Source organism: Strongylocentrotus purpuratus, unplaced genomic scaffold, assembly GCF_000002235.5.
Source record: "Strongylocentrotus purpuratus isolate Spur 01 unplaced genomic scaffold, Spur_5.0 spur5_scaffold_5, whole genome shotgun sequence".
Taxonomy (NCBI): domain Eukaryota; kingdom Metazoa; phylum Echinodermata; class Echinoidea; order Camarodonta; family Strongylocentrotidae; genus Strongylocentrotus; species Strongylocentrotus purpuratus.
This window is the reverse complement of record NW_022145611.1, coordinates 18,597,483-18,622,400: the sequence shown is the minus strand read 5'-3', so window position 1 is coordinate 18,622,400 and position 24,918 is coordinate 18,597,483. Positions and strand designations below refer to the sequence as shown.

The window sequence follows — 24,918 nt, the reverse complement described above, 5'->3', positions numbered from 1 at the left end:
ATGGACGTTGTGAAACACACAGTGTCACCAGAAATATCTTCAAGTGAGAAACAAATGGTGAATAGAACAATAAAAGGTGTGAAATACACCACCAAATAGTGTTCCTGAAAATAATTTGAAGTGCGAAACATAGCATGTGTACTGTATGTCGCTGCAGCTCACAATATGGTACTCCTGTTCCACAGCTGGTAATACAAATAACTAGTCTTTAGTACACAAATTATCAAGTCCTCATCACGGACAGTATTAAATGATACATATGCAATTCCAAAGCAGCCATGAGGCGCTGTCATCGCAAGATTCAGTTTTTCTGACAGGAAAGGCTCTCACCGACTTGGTATTTAATCTGATGGATAACTGTAGCTCACACAACTGTCATCACTGCATTTAAATAGCCTTGCCCACATAAGCTTGTATCTTGAAAACAAGGATCAACTTTAAATCCCATAATTCTGCTAAAGCAGCTATTAATCATCTCATAAACAAACTATATGTATTACACATCCAGTGCTTGCATTACCTTGATGATAAAACACTTGAAACATGTACAAAGTCAATGAATAATAAATAGTGCATGTGCTCTACATATACGTACTTCCCTGTAATTAATAACGATGTAATAAAGTTATATTGTCCATAAACATCGTCAGTAAAAGGTTGAATTACATGTTGAATCATGCTCTTATTTATATCTTAAAAATACACAGACAAAAATAAAAAATAAAATCACCTTCCCTGCACTAAAAATCTGTATTTATATTATTGAACTTGAACAGTTTCCAAAACTAATTTGTGTACTGTCCTTGATAATCTACAATCTCTAATTAAAGGTACTATTATCATTATCATTATTTTTGTAGGGTGGAAGAGGGGGGTATAGTGCAATATCAAGTCAAAATCCTATGGACACAATAACAGAGAAATGAATATCATTGAAAGGAACATGATATTGATAAATTTGAAGATAAATCATTATTGGTAATACATAATACAATTACCTTCAATTCATTTCATTTAAAAAAAAAGTATTGGACACAGTAATGTGTCCAGGAGAAATCCACTGTCTTTAACATAAAGATTTTAGAAAAGTGGCACAAAACCTATATTTTGTTTGAATTGAATGCATTTAAAGCGCACTTCATTTAAGCATACACTATATACACTGTAATAGGAATGGATAGTATCAATTTGTCATACATATGCTACTGACTAATATGAGTTATTGCCAGAGTAATAAAGTGGTTTCTACTTTTTGAAAGTTATATATCAATGGGGAAGTCCAGACCTGTCCTACCTTTTGTACGTACATGTGCATAGTCAGTCATGCACACAACATTTATTCCCTTTTCTGATTTTAACATTTTATAACCATCTACACTGTATTTTTTTGTTTCTTAAATGTTCAGGCAAGAGCCTCATGACATAAGAAAATTAAAATTCACAGATAAATAATCCTATAACCAAACAACTATAAAATGTTTAATGTACATCGCACTTCTATGAGCAAAATGGGCTTGACTTGAACCCCTTTAAGAAATATATGTTGAATCAATATGACGTATTTGTCAATAAAAACCAGGGACAAAAGTAATTATGCGTATATAAATTATATTTAATAATAATAGCACTGTACAAGGTTTTAATGCTGTTGTTTTTGCAGGTACTAAGCTAACGCATTTGGCAGAAATGCTTACAATGACATGCCTGCATCATATTTTAACTCATTAACACTATTTTTTGCAGCATGTATGACAATACCAACTTCATTTCAACATTATGATGATAGACCTACACATTATTACTTACAATGTTTATTTTACCAGGAACCTATAATTTACAAGCACTGCTTTTCAATATATGTTCTTCACATTCCACTTAATCTATCATACAAATTGAGATTCGCTGAGATGTGTTCATATATATACTACATGTATTGTATATATATATATATATATATATATATATAATTTCTATTTTATATGTACGTCTATATTTTTTGAAAATGTGGAACAAATGAACTTGAAAATTGAAACATGTAACTCTTATCTTGTTTAATTTTTTTTTCTTCTTTAAATCTAATAAATTTAATGAGTTTTACATGCTCATGAACACATAAGGTGAGTCAAGTTCTGAAAACGAATTTTGAAATGGAAATAAAAAATTCTATAACTGCCATGTTTTGTTTTGAATGATGATAAGAATCCTGTTGAAACAAAGTCAAAGGGGCAAGGTGTTTGTTTAACAAAGGATAAACGTAAGGCAGCATCCTGAAAATGCTTAGTAGTAGTGCAAACTACACATACAGTGCATGCTATACCATAAGAAGCAAACTTCACAAGTCATAAGAACTAATGATAATTTCATTGCATACAGTAGTAGATTTTCTTGAAAATATTTCCCGAACAGCCATATTTGTCATCTATTTTCCAGCAAAAAAACAACTCGTCAGGGACGATATGCATGGGTATGATACTGTACTTTTTCCAACACCCTCTTCTTCTACATGCATCTTCTTATTATTTCTTTCCTTTTTGTCTATTTCCTTTCTGAACAAAAAAGTATGTTGTGTATACGTCTTCCCAATCTCATCTTTTCTCTCTATCTTTACCTCCACATATCTTGTCAGCCTCTTTCTCTCTCTCTCTCTCCCTCTCTCTTCACCTGCAAATACATGTCAGCCTCTCTCTCTCTCTCTCTCTCTCTCTTTCTCTCTCTTCACCTCCAAATACCTGTCACTCTCTCTCATTTTCTCTCTTTTTCTCGCCCATTCTCTTTCTATCTCCACGACCCTGTATTGTTCTCTCTCTCTCTCTCTCTCTCATTCTTTCTCTCCATTTCCAGATCTCCTTCACTCTCATACATATATATATATATATGTGTGTACTTACATCTAGATCAAAGTTGGCCGTTATCATGTTAGCTGCTTGAATGAAGTCCAGTATTAGGAGGGTAGCTCCTGGCAAGTCACAGTAGAAGAAGTCAGGAGCACTGTATTGCACAATAGTATTGATCACATCCTAGAAAGACAACAAAGAGAACAAACACATTGTCAAATGTAAAATTTAGCAATTATAAGGTAAACTGGAAAGATAACTATTGCCTTTAAATATTTGAAACAGTGACTATCATTACAAATAAAAATCAAGTGTTATTAATACTAAGATACTATACGTTGTAGCACTCATGCTTTTCCAATACAATTTGAGTAGACAATTTAAGGTGACCTTAAAAAATAATCCATGTAATGCCGGTCTGTTCAGATAGTTAAATGGACTGTTACAAGGAAAATAGAAATAATTGATTTGACTTCAATGGAACTGAATGGAAGTGACAACCAATAAAGTATTAAAGACCAAATCTACTTCCATTATTATCATAGACATGAACAATGTGTGGCTGATACGGGTTGTTATATCTAAAACCAATCTCTGGTCACTAAGTCACAAATATTCAAGCCTGTCCACAACAAATGGCAAACGAGGGGCAAACAAATTTGGTAAAATGTTGCTGCGATGCAACATCAAACACCGATTTCACAATCTCACCTGATCTACGATCAAATCTACTTCCATTATTATCATAGACATGAAAAATGTGTGGCTGACACGAGTTGTTATGTCTAAAACCAATCTTTGGTCACTAAGTCACAAATATTCAAGCCTGTCCATAAAAAACGGCAAAAGAGGGGCAAACAAATTTAGACAAATGTTGCTACAATGCAACATCAGACAACACTGATTTCACAATAATAATAATAATACTAATAGGCATTTCTATAGTGCCGTCTATCTAGAAATTCTATTCCGAGGCGCATTTATTATTACCCCGGCTTTAGTCTAGATGCCATTACAGCGGTCTAGCATTTCAAGGAATTGATTCCTGCCAATCTCACCTGATCGGTTCCAACCAGTCCAAAGTGGAGGACTCTGTAGAAGTGGACCAGGTGTTCCTTGGGGAGGGGATGTTCCTGCCGTCGTACCGTCATGGCACAGAGCTGCTTGTACGCAGACAGCCTGCCGTGCTGGTAGCCGACAGGGAGGTAGGTCGCTCTGAAGAGCCAGGGAGAGAAGAGGAGGAGGGGTGGAATGTTCTCTGGAGGAGGGGGTGTGGTCTGGTTGTCCGTACTGATGCCTTGGTTGTCACGGATCTGAGTGGAGGGGGGAGGGGGGATAGATGATCCGGTCACTGACTTTGATACTTCTTTAAACAAAAAATCTTGGTCTAATTATTACAGAGAAAAAAATCTTCAGCATGTCAAGGCACTATGGTATGTTTTTCACTTTCAATGTTGATCAAGGGTCGGTCTCCATTACCAGCACACAGCTATAAAAAACTCAAAATTAGACACTTTTTATGAATTTTTTTTCATATTTTTTTTTTTTTTTTTACTCAAGTGCAGTTTAATGGTGTCTTGATAGGTAATTAAAAATCACTACGAGGACAACAAAGCTCTTACAAATACAATCAGCTAGAGCAAGGGTAATGAATTACTTATCATGAGATAAAGAAAAACAATTGTTAGCATTACACATAAATCAACTTCCATAACAGAAACAAAATTCCCATTTCACCACCAATTCTCTATCAAACTAAGAAAGTAACATTCTAGTATACTGCATATTGAAAATCAAGATCACCCACATGCATATAGATCAAGTCTTGACACCTTACCTTAGCTAGCATCTGCCAGATGGCCCACAGACATTCTAGGACCACCCAGTGAAGTCTGGGATCACTAATCTGATTGATGTCACCGAGAATACACAGCAATCTCCTCCACACTACCACCGCAACATCAGGATGCCATCCTATCCGGGTACCTCCCGACATCACGCTGGCATCGGGTCTTTGAACGGATCCATTTTCCCCTAAATAAGGTGAGTTTTTGAACAAACAGAAATACAGATAAGAGAAGTCTCTGAATATTCATACTATGGGGCCTGCTGCTAGAAACCACCATAAGTCTATCATTGTTGCCACCCTCTTCAAACTCATGGTAAATTTAAAACCCATATTTGAAAGGGATGTCAAAAACAAGACTTAGGACATTCATTTTTTGCAATATAATCTAGCTTGTCATACACTGCAGTATATGATTTAATTTTAGGAGTGCAATTTTTGTGAAACTATTTTACATTTCATTACATATCAATTACACTTGTATCCTTTGCTAATATCAAGGATCAACCATATAAACTTTAAGTGATAAGAGTAACGACTAACCTATTACTCCTGAATCAGTCGTATCTCCAGCTAGGTCCATCCTATCCTCTATATTGATATTTTGATCCTCTTCCTCCATCAAGGGTGATTCTTTGGCAAGATCAACGATGTCTCCATTATCGTTCAACACTCCAATGATTGGCGTGTCCCTCGAACTCCCATCCGAGTTATAATGATTATTACCCCCGGGCGACGTATCATCCGAGTTACAGAACCTGAGACCGCCCGGCGATGTCCCTTCGTAACCAAAGTGAGGCGTGGTTGACACCGGCGTCACACTGCCACTGCCCCCTGAATGGTACGAGTGCACTCCTATATTGACCTCCTGGTCTATCTCCTCAATGAGACTGCTGGTAGGTGTGAGGCGGTTGATGTCTGTAGGGGTGGTGGGACTGGAGTCCGGCAGAGGCACCTCCAGGGAGTTTTCGTCAAGGCTCAGGTTGTCCGGGTGATTGATGAGCGGTATGCTACTCTGGCTCAGGCTCAAGTCATCTAGCATCTTATCATTCTCACCTGAAAATAAGGGCCACAAATACAAACTTGTAAAAAAAGAAATTCATACAATTCAACATATTTTGTCTTTAACAATAAAACTTTTGATGACCAACAATGACACATAATGATATATGACAAGCAATGATAATTACTGGTACACAAACAATGCATAATTATGTTTGCATTACAATACAGAGCATTTCTTTCAGTATGGTGAGTAATGAGTACCAATGAATATGATTCATTTGCAATGTTGAAATATTTGGCAGGTTAACAAAAGAAATATGAAAACCAGAGTAAGTGTAAAGACAACAGAGATGTATGAGCATTAATATCACAGACAGAACCAATCCAGGAGACCACAAATGATAAATGACAAATGTTAACCAAAAGAAACGATGTAATGTGAAGAGCGATGGTGCATACCATTCTCCGATGGATGTTGTTGCCTGGTTACCAGAGGAAATGTGGTTGATTTGACCATGCCTTCTACCCTCTCTCCATCTTCTGAGCAGGATGGTGTATTATGGAATAATCGGATATGAAATGGAAAAGATCCATGAAATGGCATGATGCCCATGAAATGAATATGATCAAATATAAGCCTCTTTATCCATGATATAAGTTAATGTAAGCAGTGATTAAAAACAGATTACTAAAGCAAACACCAAATTTTGATATTGCAATGATTGAAACAACTGAGTCCTTATTATACCAGCTGCTTGAAAAAAATTGATATGACACAGCAAAACCGGGGCAGTTTCCCTTATGACGTAAGCTGTAATATGCTTCACAAATCTGTATGTCCTTTGTTTTTGTTGCGCTCAGCTGCCATGCAATAACCCTTTTTTTTTTAAAGGGGCGGCTTATTTGCGGCATTGTACCACGCCACATTTGAAAAAGCCTTAAGTCCATCCAACATCCCTGAAAGTTTGTGCAGCTTCACCGTTTTCAATTTCTGCCAATTGCAATTAATCTAGCAAAACAAGCATATCAATAACATTTTCAAACAATCTTAGTTACATCAAAAGCCAAGTTCAAGAAAATAATAACTATTCTCTGCCTCCTGAGAGTATTCTACAAGCCCATTTTAGGTAAGGCCTCTACATAAGTAATTACTACTGGTGACCCTCAAGATTGCCAAAGGGTTGTCTGACATATAATGTCAAGCATCACATATCACTAGGCTATTTGGAAATAAAAATCCATACATTGGCATACACATGTAAACTGGTTTATTCTTCAAATCTGCACAAGTCAGAAGACTTTAAAAGATCCAGTAAAGAACAAACAAAACAAAGGCCTTGCCTCAAGCAATTCCTCAAATTCTGCACCGAACGTAGGAAATCACTGACCTTTATTTCTCTGGAAGTTGAATCCATCAAAGAGCTCTCCCTCACTGCTACTCCTGGGTATCTGGACGGAGGCTACCAAGGTCTGTTCCTCTCTTGTGGCTAATGAGGGATCCACAGTCAAGGAACGTTGTCTTGTTAGGTTGAGGTTAGGGTGTGACGAGTGTAATGAGATTACATCACCTGTTAGAGGGAGGGATAAGGTTGAGGGAATATGTTAGGGGGTTGCCCAGGAGATGAGATTGTACAAAGCCAGCTTAAATATGGAATATAAGATTCAAGATTATTTTATTGGTCCATGCCTGCATTGAAATTTTGCTTCCAATGGCTTTTTTGACAGTGAAAATACAATACAAAATTTAATTATAGAAAACGATGTACATAAATATGGATAATTATTTATAAGTTACATTGTTTGATGATTTCTTGAGATTTTATAATCATAACATATAATATGTCCTTTAAATTTACTGTGCCTTATCAAATGTACCAATCTTTCACACTACACAGAATTTTTCAGAAAAGAAAGGAATCTAGGGTTCATAGCATTAATGTAAATGCCAAAAATAGGAATGGATGGCAGTTTTGCCTTATAAGCTATAAGGCAATTTTTCTGTCCTAATTCTTCCTGGATCAAACTTTAGTCTTTATCAAGTAATTTGTTGTATTAAATAACTTGACAGCAAAAAGTAATAAAAATCTTCATTTCATAGATATTGCAATGTTTGGGGTGGAAATTGTGTTTTACAGACTACTCAGCATGAAATTGCAATTATAATATAAAGCTGGTTCCATGAAAGGGATATTCATAACTAAAGCAAATATGATCTGGATATGCAAATACAAAAGACAAAACTTTGAAACAAGATTGACAATATCTAGATGTCATTTCAATCGTTCTACATTGATATTGCGAGTGTCATAAAATTGCCAAGGAGAGCAAAAAAACAGCAAGAATATTTGTGTTACAAGAAACCTGCTCTTATGAAAATCAGATTTGTACATGGCCTATTGCGCCTGAATACAAGACTTCGTTATTCAGGGGTTGAAATGACCAAGCATGCAGTTTATATAGGTGGTTGGGTGACAATGAAAGAAACATTGGTTTGTCTCTTCATAAAACTAACCCATCCACCATGATGGCCTACTGAATATTTGCAGCAGGCATATTGGGTTCTATGATAAAACTGCACAATATTCAAAGAAACAACTTCTTTGCTGCTTTAAATCTTATAGTTCATTCAGCTTTTGAACTTTTGACACCGCAACCAATTTTCAACTGCTTAATGTTGATGTGTGGTGTGATCATTTAGATTCTGGATGCATCAGGTACATTTGAGTCATATTTACATTTACAAGAGTAGAAGTAAAGGTTAGTGTAAATCTGTATCCAAATAAATATAGAAAATGGATGAAGTTACACAAACTTAAAAAGAGAGAGTAGCCATATCTGTATAAATTCTGATTACAAAATGATGGTAATTGTACAGATAGAAGAGGACGTAAAATCAGTGGACTAACTCAAGCCACTAAGTCAGTGATTATTAACCAGTTAAATATTAGTTTACTTCCAAGAGTACCAACCAACCAAGCTTGCTTGCATGAAAATAACACTCTTTTCTTTTTGTTTGTATTGAACTGTATGCAATTTTTTTTTTTTTTTTTTTTTTTTTTGGGGGGGGGGGGGGGGGGGGGGCTCTTTTATGCCTTTCGGGGGGCTTTGTGGGGCGTCTCAGGGGCTATTTCACCCGAGCCCCCATATATTTTTGTCTCCGTCTCTTACCATCCTTCTCACTCTGCCTCATCTCCCTGATCCTGGTGAGATCACTCTGGCTCCCGATGGTGTTGAGCTTGTTCCTCTTCCTCTCCAGCTCCTCCATGGTGTTGGGAGACGTCGAGTCGCAGCGGCTCCACCCCCTGGAGAAGGAGCGCTCGTGCATGCCCTTCTTTATCAGGTCGGCCGCCTGGAGGGGTGGCTGGCGCCCTGTGCCCCGCAACCGCTTCTGCTTCTGCTCGGAGAGCTTGTCCAGGGGCAGGTTGCTGAGGTCTAGGTGATAGACCCGTCTGGCAAGCACTCTGGTCAGGGTCTCCATGGTTCTCTGTGGAGTGATGAGAGAGGAATAGAGAACATTTATGAAACTTGGATGGAATATTCAAACTTTACAAACAATTGTCCTCGGTATTTGATGATTTTTTTTTTTTGGATCCTCAATGTAATATAATCGGTTAAATAATTGGTTAAATACTGAATTCGAACACTGATCAAACTCCCAATTTAATCCCTGGTTGTGACACGAACTAACCCTAACTCTAAATCTAACCTTAAACTCAATCAGAACGCAAGTGCTTCCTTTAACTAAAGCCTGGAGCAAACGTTATTGAACCAAATTTTGAATTACTTCTGAAGCCATATTATCATAAACTCACATAGATTTAAATGAGATAACACAGATACACCACAAATATTTACTTGCAATCCACAGCAAGACACTGTTAAAAATATAGGAAAACAAGAGGTACTTACATCATTACTTGGGATCTACATAATTGTCACCTTTTAGTTGCAACACTTTGGAAGAATAGCACTTCCCAACAACTTAGAATTGTATCTTACTTTCCCATCCCCTGAAACCTAAGAATTCTGAAAAATAGCTTAAAGGAGTTAACCAATATTCTACCTGAGCAGAGATGCCAACCTCTTGACACAAAAAAATAGACTGAGTATCCTAAAAAATCAGAGTTTGGAGAGAAAAATCAGATTTTCACGAAAAAAATTGACACTACCACTGGCCAGTCGGCCCCGGGCTAGTAAAATTTCAGAAAAATGTTTGCTCTATCATTAAAATTTAATGAGAAAATTGTACAGCAAAGTTTTTGTTGAGGTTGGGGGGATTTACTTGTACATGATTCTGTGCGATTCCGCTGTTTTTATGGTTTAAACAAAAAATTATGAATTATTTCTTTTTTTTGGAAAAAAAAGATGAAAAATCATATTTTCAGATTTTAAGATCGTATTTCACTCTTAATATCATACTAAATATGATTTAATCGTACTGGTTGGAATCTCTGAGTTAACCAATATTCTACCTGGTAAACCTGAAGGCAGTGTAATGATAAGAGGATATTGACTGAACGACACTTACCGACCACTCCTTGATAAGCTCCTCCCAATGAGTGAGTGATGATAGCACTCTGAGGAAGTCTTCCCAAAGACTGGTGGACACCTGGATCTCAAGGTTGGCTTTGATCCAGGTTACGATCAAGGTCTGTACAACATGACAAGAACAAAGAGACAATCAGACTGACCAGCCCATCATATCATTTATCAATAGGCAGAAGGATATTTACTCTACGTTAACATATATGAGTTAAAGGTAAAGACCAGTATTGGAAACGCCCCCATTTCAAAAAATGAAATGGAAGCTCTTATTACCAATCATGTGAAAGAATATGTTTTGACTAATACATGATGATAAAAATGTTGCCGGGAAATTAGTTTATCTATTGGCCTGTGAGAGATAAATGCATGTGTCGCGCACATGTGCGTAGTCCCATATACATCTTTCTGTGTACAGTGCTTGTAACTTTAAGAAGACTGGGCCAAATTTCTTATCATTTTGATGATTCCAGAACCTTGCAGTACACACCAATACTTATATGCTAGTTGATCAACCTTTTCTGATCGATTCCACAACGTTTCTTTCACAATGCAATCGTATGACCATAACTGGTCTTTAGCTTTAATACCCTTCTGGATCTCTAAACTCTTAACAGACAATATCTGGCCTTGAAGAAGATAAAAACTTATTTTTATTCAAACTGAATACACTATGCTTTGAATTTGAATGTGATGTAAAATACTTTTTTTTCACAAGTGTTTGGTGAATACTGAAACGATGGAGTAAGAAGAGAGCAGTGTTACAGATACTTCATCAAAGCAGCAAATAAATTTCAAAATGTAGAGATATCTATGGATAAAAATGGATTAAAATATAAGTTAAAACTATTTAGAAGAGTCCAACAACAGGCGAATAGAAGACCACACATAAGATTATAATATCCTAAAGAATCAGTCGGTCTGGAGTCAGTATAGAGTTGCTTTGGCGGTGTGACTGAGGTATCAAGACTGCTTGTAATCAGTTAACAGGCTACTTACTTGAAAGAGTATATGCGCCAAATGTTGGCCAAGGGCAAGACGAGGTTTACTGGGTGTACCTCCCAAGATACCCTCGGTCACTCGGAGTAATACCATCAGAAGCTGATCCCTGTAAAACACAAACAATTATCAAAATGTCACATATTCATCAACCACATGAACTATACAAAAAAAAATCATCCCCCTTTAACCTTTTCTCCACTGGACAGTATATGTATTTTGGTTTGTATCTTACTATTTGAGCACAGATTTGTCAGGTCTAACTGGGTATACAAAAATGATAGCAGCTTCAAAAAATGGATAAATATTAAGAACTCCCCCTTTTGTAAAACTGCCATTGGTTTAATTATAATATAATCATAAATTCATTTTTAAACAGGATAATTATCATACCTACATCTACATTGCATCAGATTTAAGTCGAAAAACATGAATCTTTTAACCTACAATAAAAGAGGAAAAGAATCTTGCACAAAAAGACCTTGTAAATAATATCAAATTTTAATACTACATAGACTAAAGACCATGGCCCCGTCTTATAAAGAGTTGATATCAATCGTAACTATGCACAAGTCTGCAAACTTGCGATCGGTTGGAGGACTTACGATTGATTGGGAACAATCGTAACTCTTTATAAGACGGGGCCCTGATATAGAAAGTATGGCCACTTCACTCACCAGGTAGTTTTCTCCAACTTGACGTTCATAACGATATGTCTGTAGCTACCTAGCACCCTCCTGCAGATGTCCACCTGATCTCTGATGGGATGGATAGGGTCGGGGGCACCCGATGACCCTCCCCCGGGCTCCAGCAGAAACACATTGGAGGAGTTGGTGATGAATACCTGAAGAGAAAAAGAGATGTAGCTCAGTGAAGAAATCAGGGTTGCTAAATGTATTAACAGAGGACAGACAGGGATGATAAATACTAGATTAAATAGCAACATAAAATGTATGCAGAAACTTTTTGGAAGGGAAAAACAAATCTGTAAGTGATGAAGCTAAAGTGTGACCAAATGTCTTTCATCGTAAGAAAGAATATGAATGAAGATATTTGAAATGGTTGGCATGGATATCTTTCATTTCAGTTAATAATAACTTGGGCAAAAAAACTTGCAGAACTAAAATTTATTTATATGCAGCTACTTACTCACAATTCTGTTTATCTGATTCACTACTCCATTAAAAATCCTTACATTTTGGTTATTCCTATCTGGTTAGGTCATTGACTAAGTCATTAAGTCGATGACTTACCTGGACTACTCTCTGCAGCCCAGCACCTACATTGCACTTGTTCATGTCATCTCGGATGGCTTGGTTGATTGCACCGATGTACGAGTTACTGCGTTTAGCTTTGGTTCCATCAGAGGAAACTGATGGGCTCTTAACCAATGGTGGACCCCTCGTTTCGTTCTGAAACAGAGAAAAGCCGTTCATTACGAGATATTTTTTAATTTGAAAGTGCTTTTGACAAAAACAAAATTTAAAGAGGCACAATGCAGATGATGGCTGCAAAGCATTATTGGAAAAAAAATGTTATTGATGGTACATGTGTGATATTCTAACTGGAGTAAACACATTCCCATAACTTTCTGTATTTGTCTGAATCAAGTAATTAGTAGGGCTATCAGCTTAATACAGTCCTCAGATATACTGAAATCTTGGATAGGGTGAGTAATGTCTGGAACAAGATAATGCAGCTTGGTCTTGCCCAGATACATAGCAGAAATCAAACATAAACAACAGAGATAGTCATATTCACCATCCCAGCGCTCACCTCCACATCTGGCAAGTACCCTGCAAACGTCTTATCGGCCGACTCCGAGGAAGGGCTATCAATCTCGGAGAGCCCGCCCTCTTGTGATGTCCCACCTTCCTGAGATCCTTCCAGGATGGAACTGATCTGACTGGTCAGAGAGGCCGGAGGTTCAAGCCTCTTGACCTCATTCTCTCTCTTCGCCTCATCTTCCTCCTCAGGCTCCTCCATGAAAACAGGCTTGACCATCGAGTTCTAAAGAGACAAATTGAATGTCAAAGGTCATGCATCGAATCGTGTTCCATGGACCCAGTCACATAAATGAAATACTTGGTGATGTCACTTCATATTGATTTCATGTATGGATGATAGTAAGAAATATTAAGTAAAAAAGGGGTCATTGCAGGGACGTTCAACAAAATTCGGTTACACTTTAAGCCGAGACGCCAAGTTCAAAGATCGGCAATGCGTGACATTTTCATGATTCGGCGCGCACGTATAAGGTATAGCGTTTTTTCAAAATCTAGCGCGTGCGTCGTGCGTAAGAGCATTTTCAGACCCTCGAAATGCGTGATGTCATGCCTAAAAGTTCTTGAAAATTTGTCAAGTTGGGGGGAATCTTTAATCCAAAAACAAGTATATCTTACACTGGGCTTGTTACACAATGCTTCAGTGTTTTCATCTTTTTTATGTCAATGGTATAAAGCTTTGACATTCAGAAAGAGATTTGACTTTCACTGCTTAATTCTTTGGAATGATTTTGTCAGGTTTCATCTAAATATAATTTGGGGTTTGTTGCATCTTCAAGTACCACCAAAACAAATACATAGAAATTCTTACGTAACGATTCACTTCAAGAACTGAATATCAATTTCAGCTAGTACCATCATGCAGTGAGCAATACATTTGTTGTTTGCATAACTGCTTTCCTCTCTGTAAATGCATTAATCAAAGATAAAGTTAAGCTCTCTTAAAGTGATTACAACATGAAAGAGATTTGCGACAGCTGAGAAAGACTGATTGCATATCAGTGAATACCAAGGACTATATAAACATGCGGCATGAAAGTTTGGTCCAAACTTTTTAGTTATTACTGGTCATGTTTTGAATATGAGGGCATTTGAAGAGCAATCTCTTTCAGGGAAGGTTTCTTCTATGATGTTCTTCCAAACTGATGTTTAAGAAAATGAAAAAGCAAAATTTTTGTTCACCTCTACCAGATTTAAACCTCTTCTCGGAGACAGAACTTTGTTAGCTACTATTCTACAAAAATGAAGCTTTGAAGTAAGTTCTTACCTGTATCCACTCATTGTAGACTTTCAGAGAGAGCTTCACAGCCTTTGACTCACTCATTGGTAGGAGGAAGCCCTAGAAATAAGAACACGTATAAAAAAAAATGATAATCTGAGAAAAACAGAATAACAATACGAAAGTAAGAAAAATTACTGAAGACATACACAAATATAAGGAAGTAAGAATTATTAAACAAGACATAGACAAAGATATGGAAGAAGAAACAAACAACACAATATCCAATAAGCGAGTTCGTAATTAGGATTCGCGCATGGGCAGATAAAGGTCATACGTTCCCAAATAGTAAAACCAGCGAGACGAATGCTGGTATCGTGCTCATGAAAGTTATGTAATCAGTACTCTCCTATGCACCGACAGTACATTTATCTGATACACAGGTGGAAGTATTCTTCTCAAGAGGCAAACAAAAGGTATTCATGAAGCACCTCCATCACTTCACCAGTGAGTATTCTAAAATGCACAAGGGGGACGTTTCCATCGTGTAAAAGATCTGTGGATATTTGAGGGTCATGCGTTCCTAAGCTATTTACGAAGTGGCTTACTCTCTAGGAACAGTTCACAGTTCACGGATGCACACTAAATGATAGAAAGGTAAGGCTCTGTTTTTCTTGTAAACACCAAGCAGAAAAATTATTAAGAAAAATGGATGTTAAGTGGACTGACCAATGCCCTTGGAAATGGGTTAACAAAAGTAAATGACTAAGTCCATGCATTTACTGGGTAACCCATTCACATTCAATCACTTTATCCCTTAGAGTTAAACTCCTAGGTCCCCTTAGACTCATTGAACACGCATATAGTTCGATACGGGTTAACTCAGTACAAGGGTCAGCTTGGATTCGTCAGATAATTGTGGCCTTGTTTTCCAAGAGAGCTTCATCAGTTGTGAAGACTTGTGTGAATTTTGCACTAATCAGCCACTTTGCTACCCGCATTCAAGAATATCCGATGGGAAAGTGTAAAATAATGACCTCAAAAAGGCAATATTGAAAACTTCAGGAGGTGGAATTCTACAAAACTTGGATTTCATAACATTATGTAGAGGTCTGGGCCCTGTCTAATGCTACGGTCACAAACGTTCGTATGAACAAAAATATCGTACAAATCTCCGTTTTTCCATTATCTGAAAATCATTCGTACGGCGTTCATAGCAGTTCGTAATGGCATTTGTGACCGAGTTGCGATTGATCCAAATCAATCGTAAGTCCTCTAATCAACTGCAAGTTTGCAGTCTCCTATCTCTTATGTACACAGTTGAGATTGATATCAATCGCTAATAACTTGCAATTGAAATCAACTCTTTGTAAGACAGGGCCTGGTGTATAGCTTGCACCTTAACTTTTGACACAGAATCGCCAAGCAGTAATAACTTTTTGCCCTACTGCCAAGTTAGCCCAACCACTTGCCATCATGTCATTCAAATTCATTATTTTCCTCTTCTTCCTCCTCTTCCTCTTTTTCTTCTTCTCCTTCTTCTTTTTCTTATTATCATTTCTATCATCAGTTTAATGTTGTTAATATTATCATCATTACTATCTTTAATAAGTTTTGTTCTTATCTGTCTGTAAATATTACTATTTTAACTTAATTAATTTTGTACATGTATGTCAGGGACCCCACTGGAAATAAGCTCTTGAGCTTTCGTGGGTTATCCGGTTCAAGCTGACTTAATTTTGATCTGTTATTCTTGTATATTGTTGTATTTTGGAAGCTTGGCGAAATAAAAAATTAATCAATAAATCAATCAAGTCAATTCAAGAAGAAAGCTACCTACCTGTCTGAGTACTTCCTGGACAAAGTTGATGTTATCCCTGGTGGAGTAGAGCACCCTCTGGACCAACTCCCTCCCAGAGCTCTCCAGGTCATCCTGCAGGGGCAGGGCTAGGGAGATGGTGCTGGCGCTCAGGGACAGGGTGGAGTTGGGGCTGATGGTCGCTGATGAGGAGTTAGAGGAGTCGCCGCCCTCTTTCAGCAGCATGGTGTCCAACTTGCGTTCCAGAGAGTCTTTGGTGTTGAGCTCTGGCTTGTCCGTTAAAAAACTAACGGGGAGAAAGGGAACCATTTACGAGAGGATCATTAAAGCCTGTCTGTACTAGTTTGGCCAGGAGGGATTAGACCACCCAGCGTGGTCACTGTCAGGTGGCTATCTCATCAACTCAGCCCTCAATTAAACTAAGAAAAAGAGGATCATGGGGGACCAACGAGCACTAATACCAAATGAAAGAGCTGGGGCCTGTTTCACAAAGCATTTTTTCAATGACAAAAATCAGTGACAAATCTGCTGATAACCAATCAGAAGCAAGGATTTCAGTAGCTTAAAACAAAAACTGTCATTTGTCACTGATGCCAATTTTTGTGAAACGCCCCCCTGATTTTACAACTATGCCAACCATTTCATCATGGCATATATAATATCCAAGCTGATAGTTATAATACGGGTGGGGGGAGGGAAGCAGAAGTATGAATTTGATGCAACCATTTCTTTTTTCCAACTTACCTTGACTTGTTCTTGTGTGTGGTTATAAAACTGACCACCCAGTTGACCACACTGACCCGACACGCAGCCAGATTGTTAGTATAACTGGATCCGACGCTGTTGCCAGTACTTCTAGCTCTGGGAATTTCTACATAGACACAGGTATATGAAGAGCAGTGGGGAAAGAAAATGTTAGAATGTCCTGAGTGAGGACTGATACAGGCAATAATGAGGGACCTTGAGCCTTGACATATCTCAAGTCTTTTAAGATAGATATTGCAAAACGTCTAGAGAAATGCTACAGAATTTGCTAATTATACAATTTAACACAAAAATAAATAGCAATCTGAATGCATCACCTAGAATATTGAACATAAATTAAGTGTCTCACATCAAAAATAATAAAAATCAACTCTTAAAAGACATATTAAAGGGATATGCAGCCCCATCGACAGAAGAATACACAAAACTCATCTGTTTGGAGCCAGAAGGATGTTAAATTATATACCTTAACACAAAGTTAATGCCCCTCTGGCTCTGAACAGACATCTCTGATCTCAATTCACCCCCCTCCCCCTCCCCTACCCTTTCCCCTTCCATCCCTTCTAAGATCTAGTGCTTTAACAATCAAATACCTAATATTGGGCTGTACAGACTGGTGCTATGAAGAAATTCAGGGAATATATGTGGCAAGTAGAATCCCTTGAAGTTTTCCAGCAGGAAGATGAATGCCTCGTCCTTCATGCTTACATCAGACCATTCCACTCTAGGAACCTGCAAATGGAGAGGGGACATCAATGTTAATACAGTGAAACCTGTATATAAAGACCGCTCAAGGGAAACGGGGAAAATGGTCCTTATAGGTAAGTGGTCTTTAGGAGTGTCGTGGTTGAGTGGTTTGAGGTGCTTGACTGGAGATGCGAAGGTCGAGGGTTCGAATCCTGACACAGAACTAATATCCTTTGGCAAGATATTTACCTGCACTTGCTAATCTCCACCCAGATGTAAAATGGGTACCTGGTAGGATGCGAAAGTTCATGTGGTTGGATGAGCAAGTGTGCGCTTGTAAAATGGCGACTGGCTGGAATGCTCCCCAGGGAGTGGAAAATGTGCATACATTGTGTGCGGGTAAGCCTGAATCTGATGACCGGGGTAATAATATATCTGTAAAGCGCTTAGGCACATTGTTGTATCGATGTATTGGGCGCTATATAAAAGCGGAAGATTATTATTATTATTTAATGTAGAGGTTCCTTTAGTACAGGTTTCAATGAGAAACCATATTCAAGCGAAATAAAAAAGGTCTTTAAAAGGTGGTCTTCCTATACAGGTGGTTGCTAAAGCAGGTTTGACTGTATAAAGTAGAGATAAAGTATGATATTTTGAATACATTATATTGCAATTAAACCCCTAACATACAGATCAAAGTATTTGTTTGTACAATGATGAAAAACACTTAAGCATCTAGTCTGTTTGGCATACAAATTCTACTATAAAGCCCTACACAAAAACACTACATTAAATGTGAACTGCATGGGCCAGTATATTGTCATAATGACATTTTCATAAACATCTCCTAGTATGAACCAACTATTAAAGGTTTATGTGGGACCAATCATTGTAGAAATTTTTTTTTTTTTATAACATCAGCAAGCTTTCCAATGTGATCCAAATTGAAATAAGACATAAGACAAATTGCATAAGACATAAGAAATAATACCCACTCTTTAGAGACATAATCACACTCTTTAGAAAGCATTATTCCAGAAGCTAAGAGAAGATCAATATATCAAATATTCTGTGCTACAAAGTAAAAGCATTAATGGCAATAAGAAGAAAAACAAATTCATCTTGACATATGAATGAATACCGACATTCATGTACACATCTACATGTACATATTTACGCATAATCACGAGTGTCTAACATTACACACAGATGCGATGTATATGTTCTAGAATACTGCGCTGTACATACCTGTGTGACTGTGTGTTTGAGTAGGCTTTCAAGCAGTAGTTTGGTGAGGTTTTCTGTCGGTTTCTCTCCCGGCTGAGCAGGGACTATAGGGTTGATCTCTACCTCAAGAATAGGACCTAGTGGAAGAATGAGAGATAAATAGATGGAAATAAGAAATTGTCCTAAAATACATTTCAAAAGGTGATATCAAAGAAATATCTATTTTTTAATCTTCTGTAGACTAAACTAGGATAAAAGCTTAATAACAATTTTTTTCTTTTTCTACTATATGATTAATATATTGACCCCACATTTTTTTTTGGGGGGATGAGGTGTAATATGAAGATGCCTATCAAAAATACAGTCATGAAACTGCCATTCATGCAAGGTTCAAAATCCTATTTGTCCATTTACGAGCAATTACATTGAAAATATCCTTAATACCTTTGAAAAACAATTCAAAACAGCCAAATGGAATGATAAGCATAAGTGTGTGTCAATGGGAAAAATTCCTTTATGACAAATTTCAACTGTCTGAACCCTTCTTGTGGATACTCTGCATTATGGTTACTATGGTAAATAGGATTAAAACGTTTAATTTGTCCATTGACTACCCAATTCTTTAATCCCCACAGGCTTAATACTGGAAATAGCCAGCTCCCTCCCATTGGGCAATGTACAGACCTTTTATATTGTGTGTACATGTATGCTCCCATTTACTTACTGTCAAAGTTAGGGGACGTCCTGGAGTTGTGTGTCATGACATGCTCCAGGCTGCTGCCATAGATCCCTGTAGGGACTGGGAAACCTGGGACCAGGGTAGCGTACATCAGGTAGCACTCTTCGGAAGCATTCTTCTGGAGGATCTGGAACCAGAGGAGGAACAACCGCATCCCGTCCATCCGATGCTGCATGGAGAAAAATAAGAGGTGTCGGTGTCAATACCTGTGTTTAATGTCAGGGGCAATTCCAAATTTCCAATATCAATTATAGTTGTTTCAATATCAAGAACAATGACAAACACATAGGCCCGAATTCACAAAGGAGGTTAAAATTTAACCCATGGTTTGAATCTTCATTTACATAATGCATGGTCTAAAATGAGCGCAAAATAAGCATGACACACAGTCAAGGGTCCAATATTAGATGCGCGCAAGGCAAGTTACGCTTTTAAACCATGGGTTATGTAAATGAGGGTTTAAACCTTGGGTTAAGTATTTGAGCCATTAAAGTTTTCTCAAAGGATGCTTTGTATAAAGAAAGATGAAAATAATTTATGTACAGTGTAGTCTGTGGTTTTAAGATCCCTCCCTCTCTTTCGCTCAAATCCCTCCTCCCCCTCCCTCCCTCCTCTCTCCCTCCCTCCCTCCATTGCTCCCTTCCTCCTACCAACCCACCCTACCTAACTCTCTTCTACTTTTGTTAAACATTACATATTATATTTGAATACTACCCCAAAAATCCATACACATACATGTAAGTAAAAGGGTTTAAAGAAAAATCTTTATTGGACTAAGATAAATCAGTTGAATTAATGTTACCTTCAATCCGTTCCCAACATGCAGGAGCTTCTTCATAACACGCCCTGCAAATTGAAAAAAAAATCAACAAAAATGTTTATACACAACATCCTATTTTGAGAAGAAATTAATCATTAACATCATTAAATTCCTGACTTCTCCCAAAGGAATTTTGTAATGCTCATCCATGCATGCATACCGGGTACATGTTAGAACTTTAACTGAATGGAATTGTGTACATAAACATCAACTATTAAAAGCGAAGCTTATTTGCTGACAACAAAAGTCCTTCATGCAGAATACTAAAATACTTGCATTGTATTTCTACTTGAAAAAATACAATGTACAAAGCAAGTGGATTCACATGGAAATGAAGCCTATATAATGAAATTGATTGAGTTTCTGGAAAGCTATACAAAAGAACAATAACAAAATATTTCAAAAGATGATTAAATTGATATCTATTTTAAGAATTGTGTACTGTTCAACAAGAAAGATGTACGTGTACATGTGTATGACCACATACTTGTATGTATACATGTACATGTACATATATGTAGGCTCTATAGGAACATGATGTAATGATTCATCAATTCCATTTTAGTCCGTCACATTTAAATGGAGATGAAATACAAAGTGATGGTAAAATGTGATTGGTGAAATTAACAGTTTACACTTACAGTTGTATCTTTTCCTTGAATAATGACTGATTATTAACACATATAGGTTTGTTCTTTGATTCACTCTACCTCATCTTGCAAAATGTGTACAGTGTAGTTTCTACGTTGGTCAGGTTTAATTCCCCTATCTGACTGACTCCCCCCCCCCCCCCCCCCCTCTCAACGGATCCTGCTCTAAACCTTTATTCACAGAGTAACTTTCCTACACTGCATTTTGTATATTCATAATCATATTTCATGTCTAATGACCAGTCATACAACAAAAATGTATGTGTGTACAGGCCAAGCCCTGCGTTGACTCTGTGCAATATTGCTGTAGCATTAATCTCAAGTGCCATCAAGGGTAAACACAAGCAGGCTGGCTGGCCGTACCAGTGACCTGCCTGCGTCCCTCCCAGCATGCCTGCCCTCGAGCTTGATAAGCCGGCTATCCTCAAGGAACAGTGGGTTATCATCATTCATTAACATCTAGCAATACACAGGATGCAGGCAGGTGCAAAGCAATGCCCACCCTACGCCGGCTTTACATCAGGTTCCATGTATATACAATGTAGCTTGTTAAAGATACACGTAATGCCGAGTTCTGGGGGTGTTTCACAAAGATCCAAAGTCAAACTTAACTCTAAGTTGGACTTAAATATTATGGAGAGCCATTTGTACATGTACTGTAGCATCAAAATACATATTCAAAAGTGAAAAATCAAGTATTTTAGACTTTTCTTAAATTCCACATCAGGAACATAAAATCTCCCATAATAGAAAATCTGAATGATTTGAATCAACATTTTACGCCTTTTAAAATAACTTTTACAAAATATTTTCAAAGATGCGAACGGCTTTCCATAATTGTTAAGCCCAACTTAGAGATAAGTTCAACTTCAGGATCTTTGTGAAACACCCACCTGGTCATATGATGGAAAGTGTCTGCAGCTATTGGATAAAGTCGATTATGTTGTTTGTAAGAGTGGTACAAACTGTGATGCTTGGGAGTCACCAAAATGAGAAGAAGTTGACTCAATCTTGCTCTAAGTCGCATGTACTGCACACAGAAACGGGTATATACATGTAGGACCACACTAACATGTTGCATGAAAGTTTGGTCCAAACTTTTCAGCTGTTTTCCCATCATATGACAAGCAAACCAATATTTAAGGGGATATTTTTACTTCATGTAATATGTATGATAATTGATATCTTCTAAACGGACAAAAATCTAAAAGTACAAAGCTCTTAAATTATTTTTCATTTTACCAGAACTCAACCTTCTCTTTAAACACACTGCTGATTCTATCAGACAATACACCTGCAGAAGTCATACATTGTATTGTATGTTCTCCTTTGTTTGTGACATATTTTTGAACACAGATGTTGCGACCCTTCAGATTAAACGAGGCACCTGTGGGACATGATTGTCAAGTGGGTGTCTACATACATGTACATGTACATGTAGATGGACATGTTACTGTTAGTGAGCTAAATATGGGGGAAAAGATGACATAGACAGAAATGAATTTTGTTTACAAAAGGGCAAAAAACTAAAAAAAAGTATGCACAAAGAGACCAAAGATCAACTAGATTTCAAGACAAGATTCCAAGAAGATAAATCTATCACGAAAGAACAGGAGAAAAAGGCAGAAACAACCCTCTGTTTCAAAACATGGTAAAGAAAATTGGGGAAAAAGAGATAAAAAGGAAAGGGACACAAAGCACAAAGGGACACGTACAGTATAAAGAATTCAAAGCTTGCTTATAATGTAACTGTCAATTTCTACACATCAAAGAGGACAATAGACAATAACAAAGAATGGAAGCGACATTCAAATCTCTTTAACATGAATAGCAAAGAAATCCTTCATTAGGCAATCATTCATGTTTGCAACAAAAACCAAAAACACCACCAAAACATAACATCTTAAAGGGGAGTTAATCTCTCACAGAAAGTTGTGCTCAGTGGAAACAGAATCATAATAGAAACATGCAGATGATTGAAACAAGTTGGACTCTTTCATGTTATACATGTAGTTAAATATAGAATTTATAGATAATATTCACGTAGTACATTTGACACATTGGAAATTTAGTCATGATCTGTGAAGAAGTCTCCAATTAATGTGTAGTACGAAATGATCAAAACATCTTCCATTTCTTTCCAATGTAAGTTACTGTACATGTACATGTCTTTCCACAAAAACAAAGTTTGTTTCATCATAACATTTAAGGAAAGGGAAAGTTTCTTCCATAATTAGACTTGAGGAAAGGGGTGATTCGAGTACCGTAATTTGGGTACAGACTAATTGATAGTCAAAAGACAATTAAAGAGAGTTTACTCTGTGTGAGTGTGTGGCATAACATGATTACACAGACATGAACATACATGTACATTGTCAACATTGTCAACATCATTAATGATATCTCAAAGCACTCTAAAATTAAAAACAAACTCATTAATTGTCTAATTTTGCTCCAATTTATCATGTGTTGCTCTGATTATTTTGTCCTGCTTAGGATTATGCCAACTTACAACTTGAATGGGGCTCTTCATGCCCCTTTAAAGGCATTGAATCAATTTGAGGTAAATCTTGTGGGTTGATAACCGTAAAGAAAGGTAAGGTACATGCACTATGGACAAGTGGCCTAGGAGTCATGATACGTGTCTGTCTACTGAATACACATCGGTTATGTTGTGAACACAAACTCTGATTCATTTGGGATATATTTAGACGTGCCGACATTCCTCTGCAAAATGGCAAGCCAAATATGAGACATTCTTGAATTAGTCGGTCTGTCATCACCGACTTCCAGGCATATTCCACTCAAGATGCATGTTTATTTCATTTCTATTGCTTGCATTGCACGGACATCCAGGTGACTATTTACATGTGTACACGATGCACTAACTAACAAAACATGCTACAGTTTATAATGCTCTCTATTCAGTTATTGAGGTTGCTCTTCAGAATATTTGTGAGAATTCATACACGTACAAAAGGAAATCATTCGGACCAGTCAAAACAACATTTACAAATAAATTCATGTAACTAGAAAACATACATGTCTGTGACTACATGTATGTATACCAGCTTCATACATCATACATATCAATCAAATATTTCAAGTGTTACAATTCTAAAATGATGCTGTAAGCAACTTGAAAGGAAGGGGTCTTTCACACTGGTGCACACAAATATTTGAAGAAAGTAAATGCATCTACTGTACATGTAGATGTTTGGCCTTCCTAGCACAAATCCTACAAAGCCCTTGATTCTGTTTATGGAAGAAATCCTTGTGCTTACACTGCACTGCCCTGTATGTCAATAGACAATGTAATACAACAGGTAAATGATAGCTAAACATGTTGTATTACAGGTATGTGTAAATATTGCATATTAAATCTAACTTTAAAAAATGCTGAATTCTTGTTGCCACACAAACTTCTGGAGAAAAAAAGTTATTAGAGAATACTTAATCTAAAAAAAGACATAAAATACATCCATAGACATTGTATGAACAGTTCTGAACTTACATGTACACGTATCAAACTGAGAAAGGTACAGTGCACAGAATAATTGCATTTTTAAGTGACTTTTTTCACACAGTCATCATCTTGCCAGGGTGAAGATTAAACACAACTTAAACATGTTTGTGCATTCAATTCCAGGGCAAAATCACAGACATTAAAAAATATGCAGTGTATGACCCCTCGGCCATCTCCCAGAATATCTTATCTGGGATGGTAGGCAAAAATCATATTACTCTACGGGAGATCTCTGCCTTCCATGATATAGCTAGATCATGCAAGTTTGAAGTAAAGCTCTCCCATCTACCCCTAGAAGCTTCCTGAGGCTTGCTGGATATAGCAACAATAAAATGCATTGATAATTGGATTCAAGCATGAACTTACTACCAGCCATAAAGAAGCTATCATGTGGGTTTTTTTCATGCTTTTTTATTTTTACGATCGTTCTAAAACAAAATTTGGCATATATATATT

The 24,918-nt window shown here is 37.1% G+C and overlaps 1 protein-coding gene across 7 annotated transcripts in view; it reads right to left on the bottom strand.

Annotated features, from left to right (window-relative positions):
- LOC574609 (ral GTPase-activating protein subunit alpha-1) overlaps positions 1-24,918 on the bottom strand; it is an 81,739-nt gene that overhangs the window by 41,879 nt on the left and 14,942 nt on the right. For 3 of the 7 annotated variants that reach the window (XM_030998813.1, XM_030998817.1, XM_030998820.1), the window contains exons 4-22: positions 20,269-20,312; positions 19,452-19,635; positions 18,749-18,864; positions 17,407-17,545; positions 16,793-16,919; positions 16,070-16,334; positions 14,278-14,349; positions 12,988-13,236; positions 12,480-12,638; positions 11,904-12,070; positions 11,227-11,335; positions 10,214-10,336; positions 8,854-9,169; positions 7,074-7,253; positions 6,145-6,225; positions 5,224-5,736; positions 4,672-4,868; positions 3,893-4,147; positions 2,889-3,017 (exon numbers count right to left, since the gene is read on the bottom strand). In XM_030998813.1, the coding sequence (XP_030854673.1) occupies positions 2,889-3,017; positions 3,893-4,147; positions 4,672-4,868; positions 5,224-5,736; positions 6,145-6,225; positions 7,074-7,253; positions 8,854-9,169; positions 10,214-10,336; positions 11,227-11,335; positions 11,904-12,070; positions 12,480-12,638; positions 12,988-13,236; positions 14,278-14,349; positions 16,070-16,334; positions 16,793-16,919; positions 17,407-17,545; positions 18,749-18,864; positions 19,452-19,635; positions 20,269-20,312 (3,425 nt within the window). The remainder of the gene's footprint in view (positions 1-2,888; positions 3,018-3,892; positions 4,148-4,671; positions 4,869-5,223; positions 5,737-6,144; positions 6,226-7,073; positions 7,254-8,853; positions 9,170-10,213; positions 10,337-11,226; positions 11,336-11,903; positions 12,071-12,479; positions 12,639-12,987; positions 13,237-14,277; positions 14,350-16,069; positions 16,335-16,792; positions 16,920-17,406; positions 17,546-18,748; positions 18,865-19,451; positions 19,636-20,268; positions 20,313-24,918) is intronic. The other 4 variants (XM_030998814.1, XM_030998816.1, XM_030998818.1 and 1 more) reach the window with 4 other exon arrangements.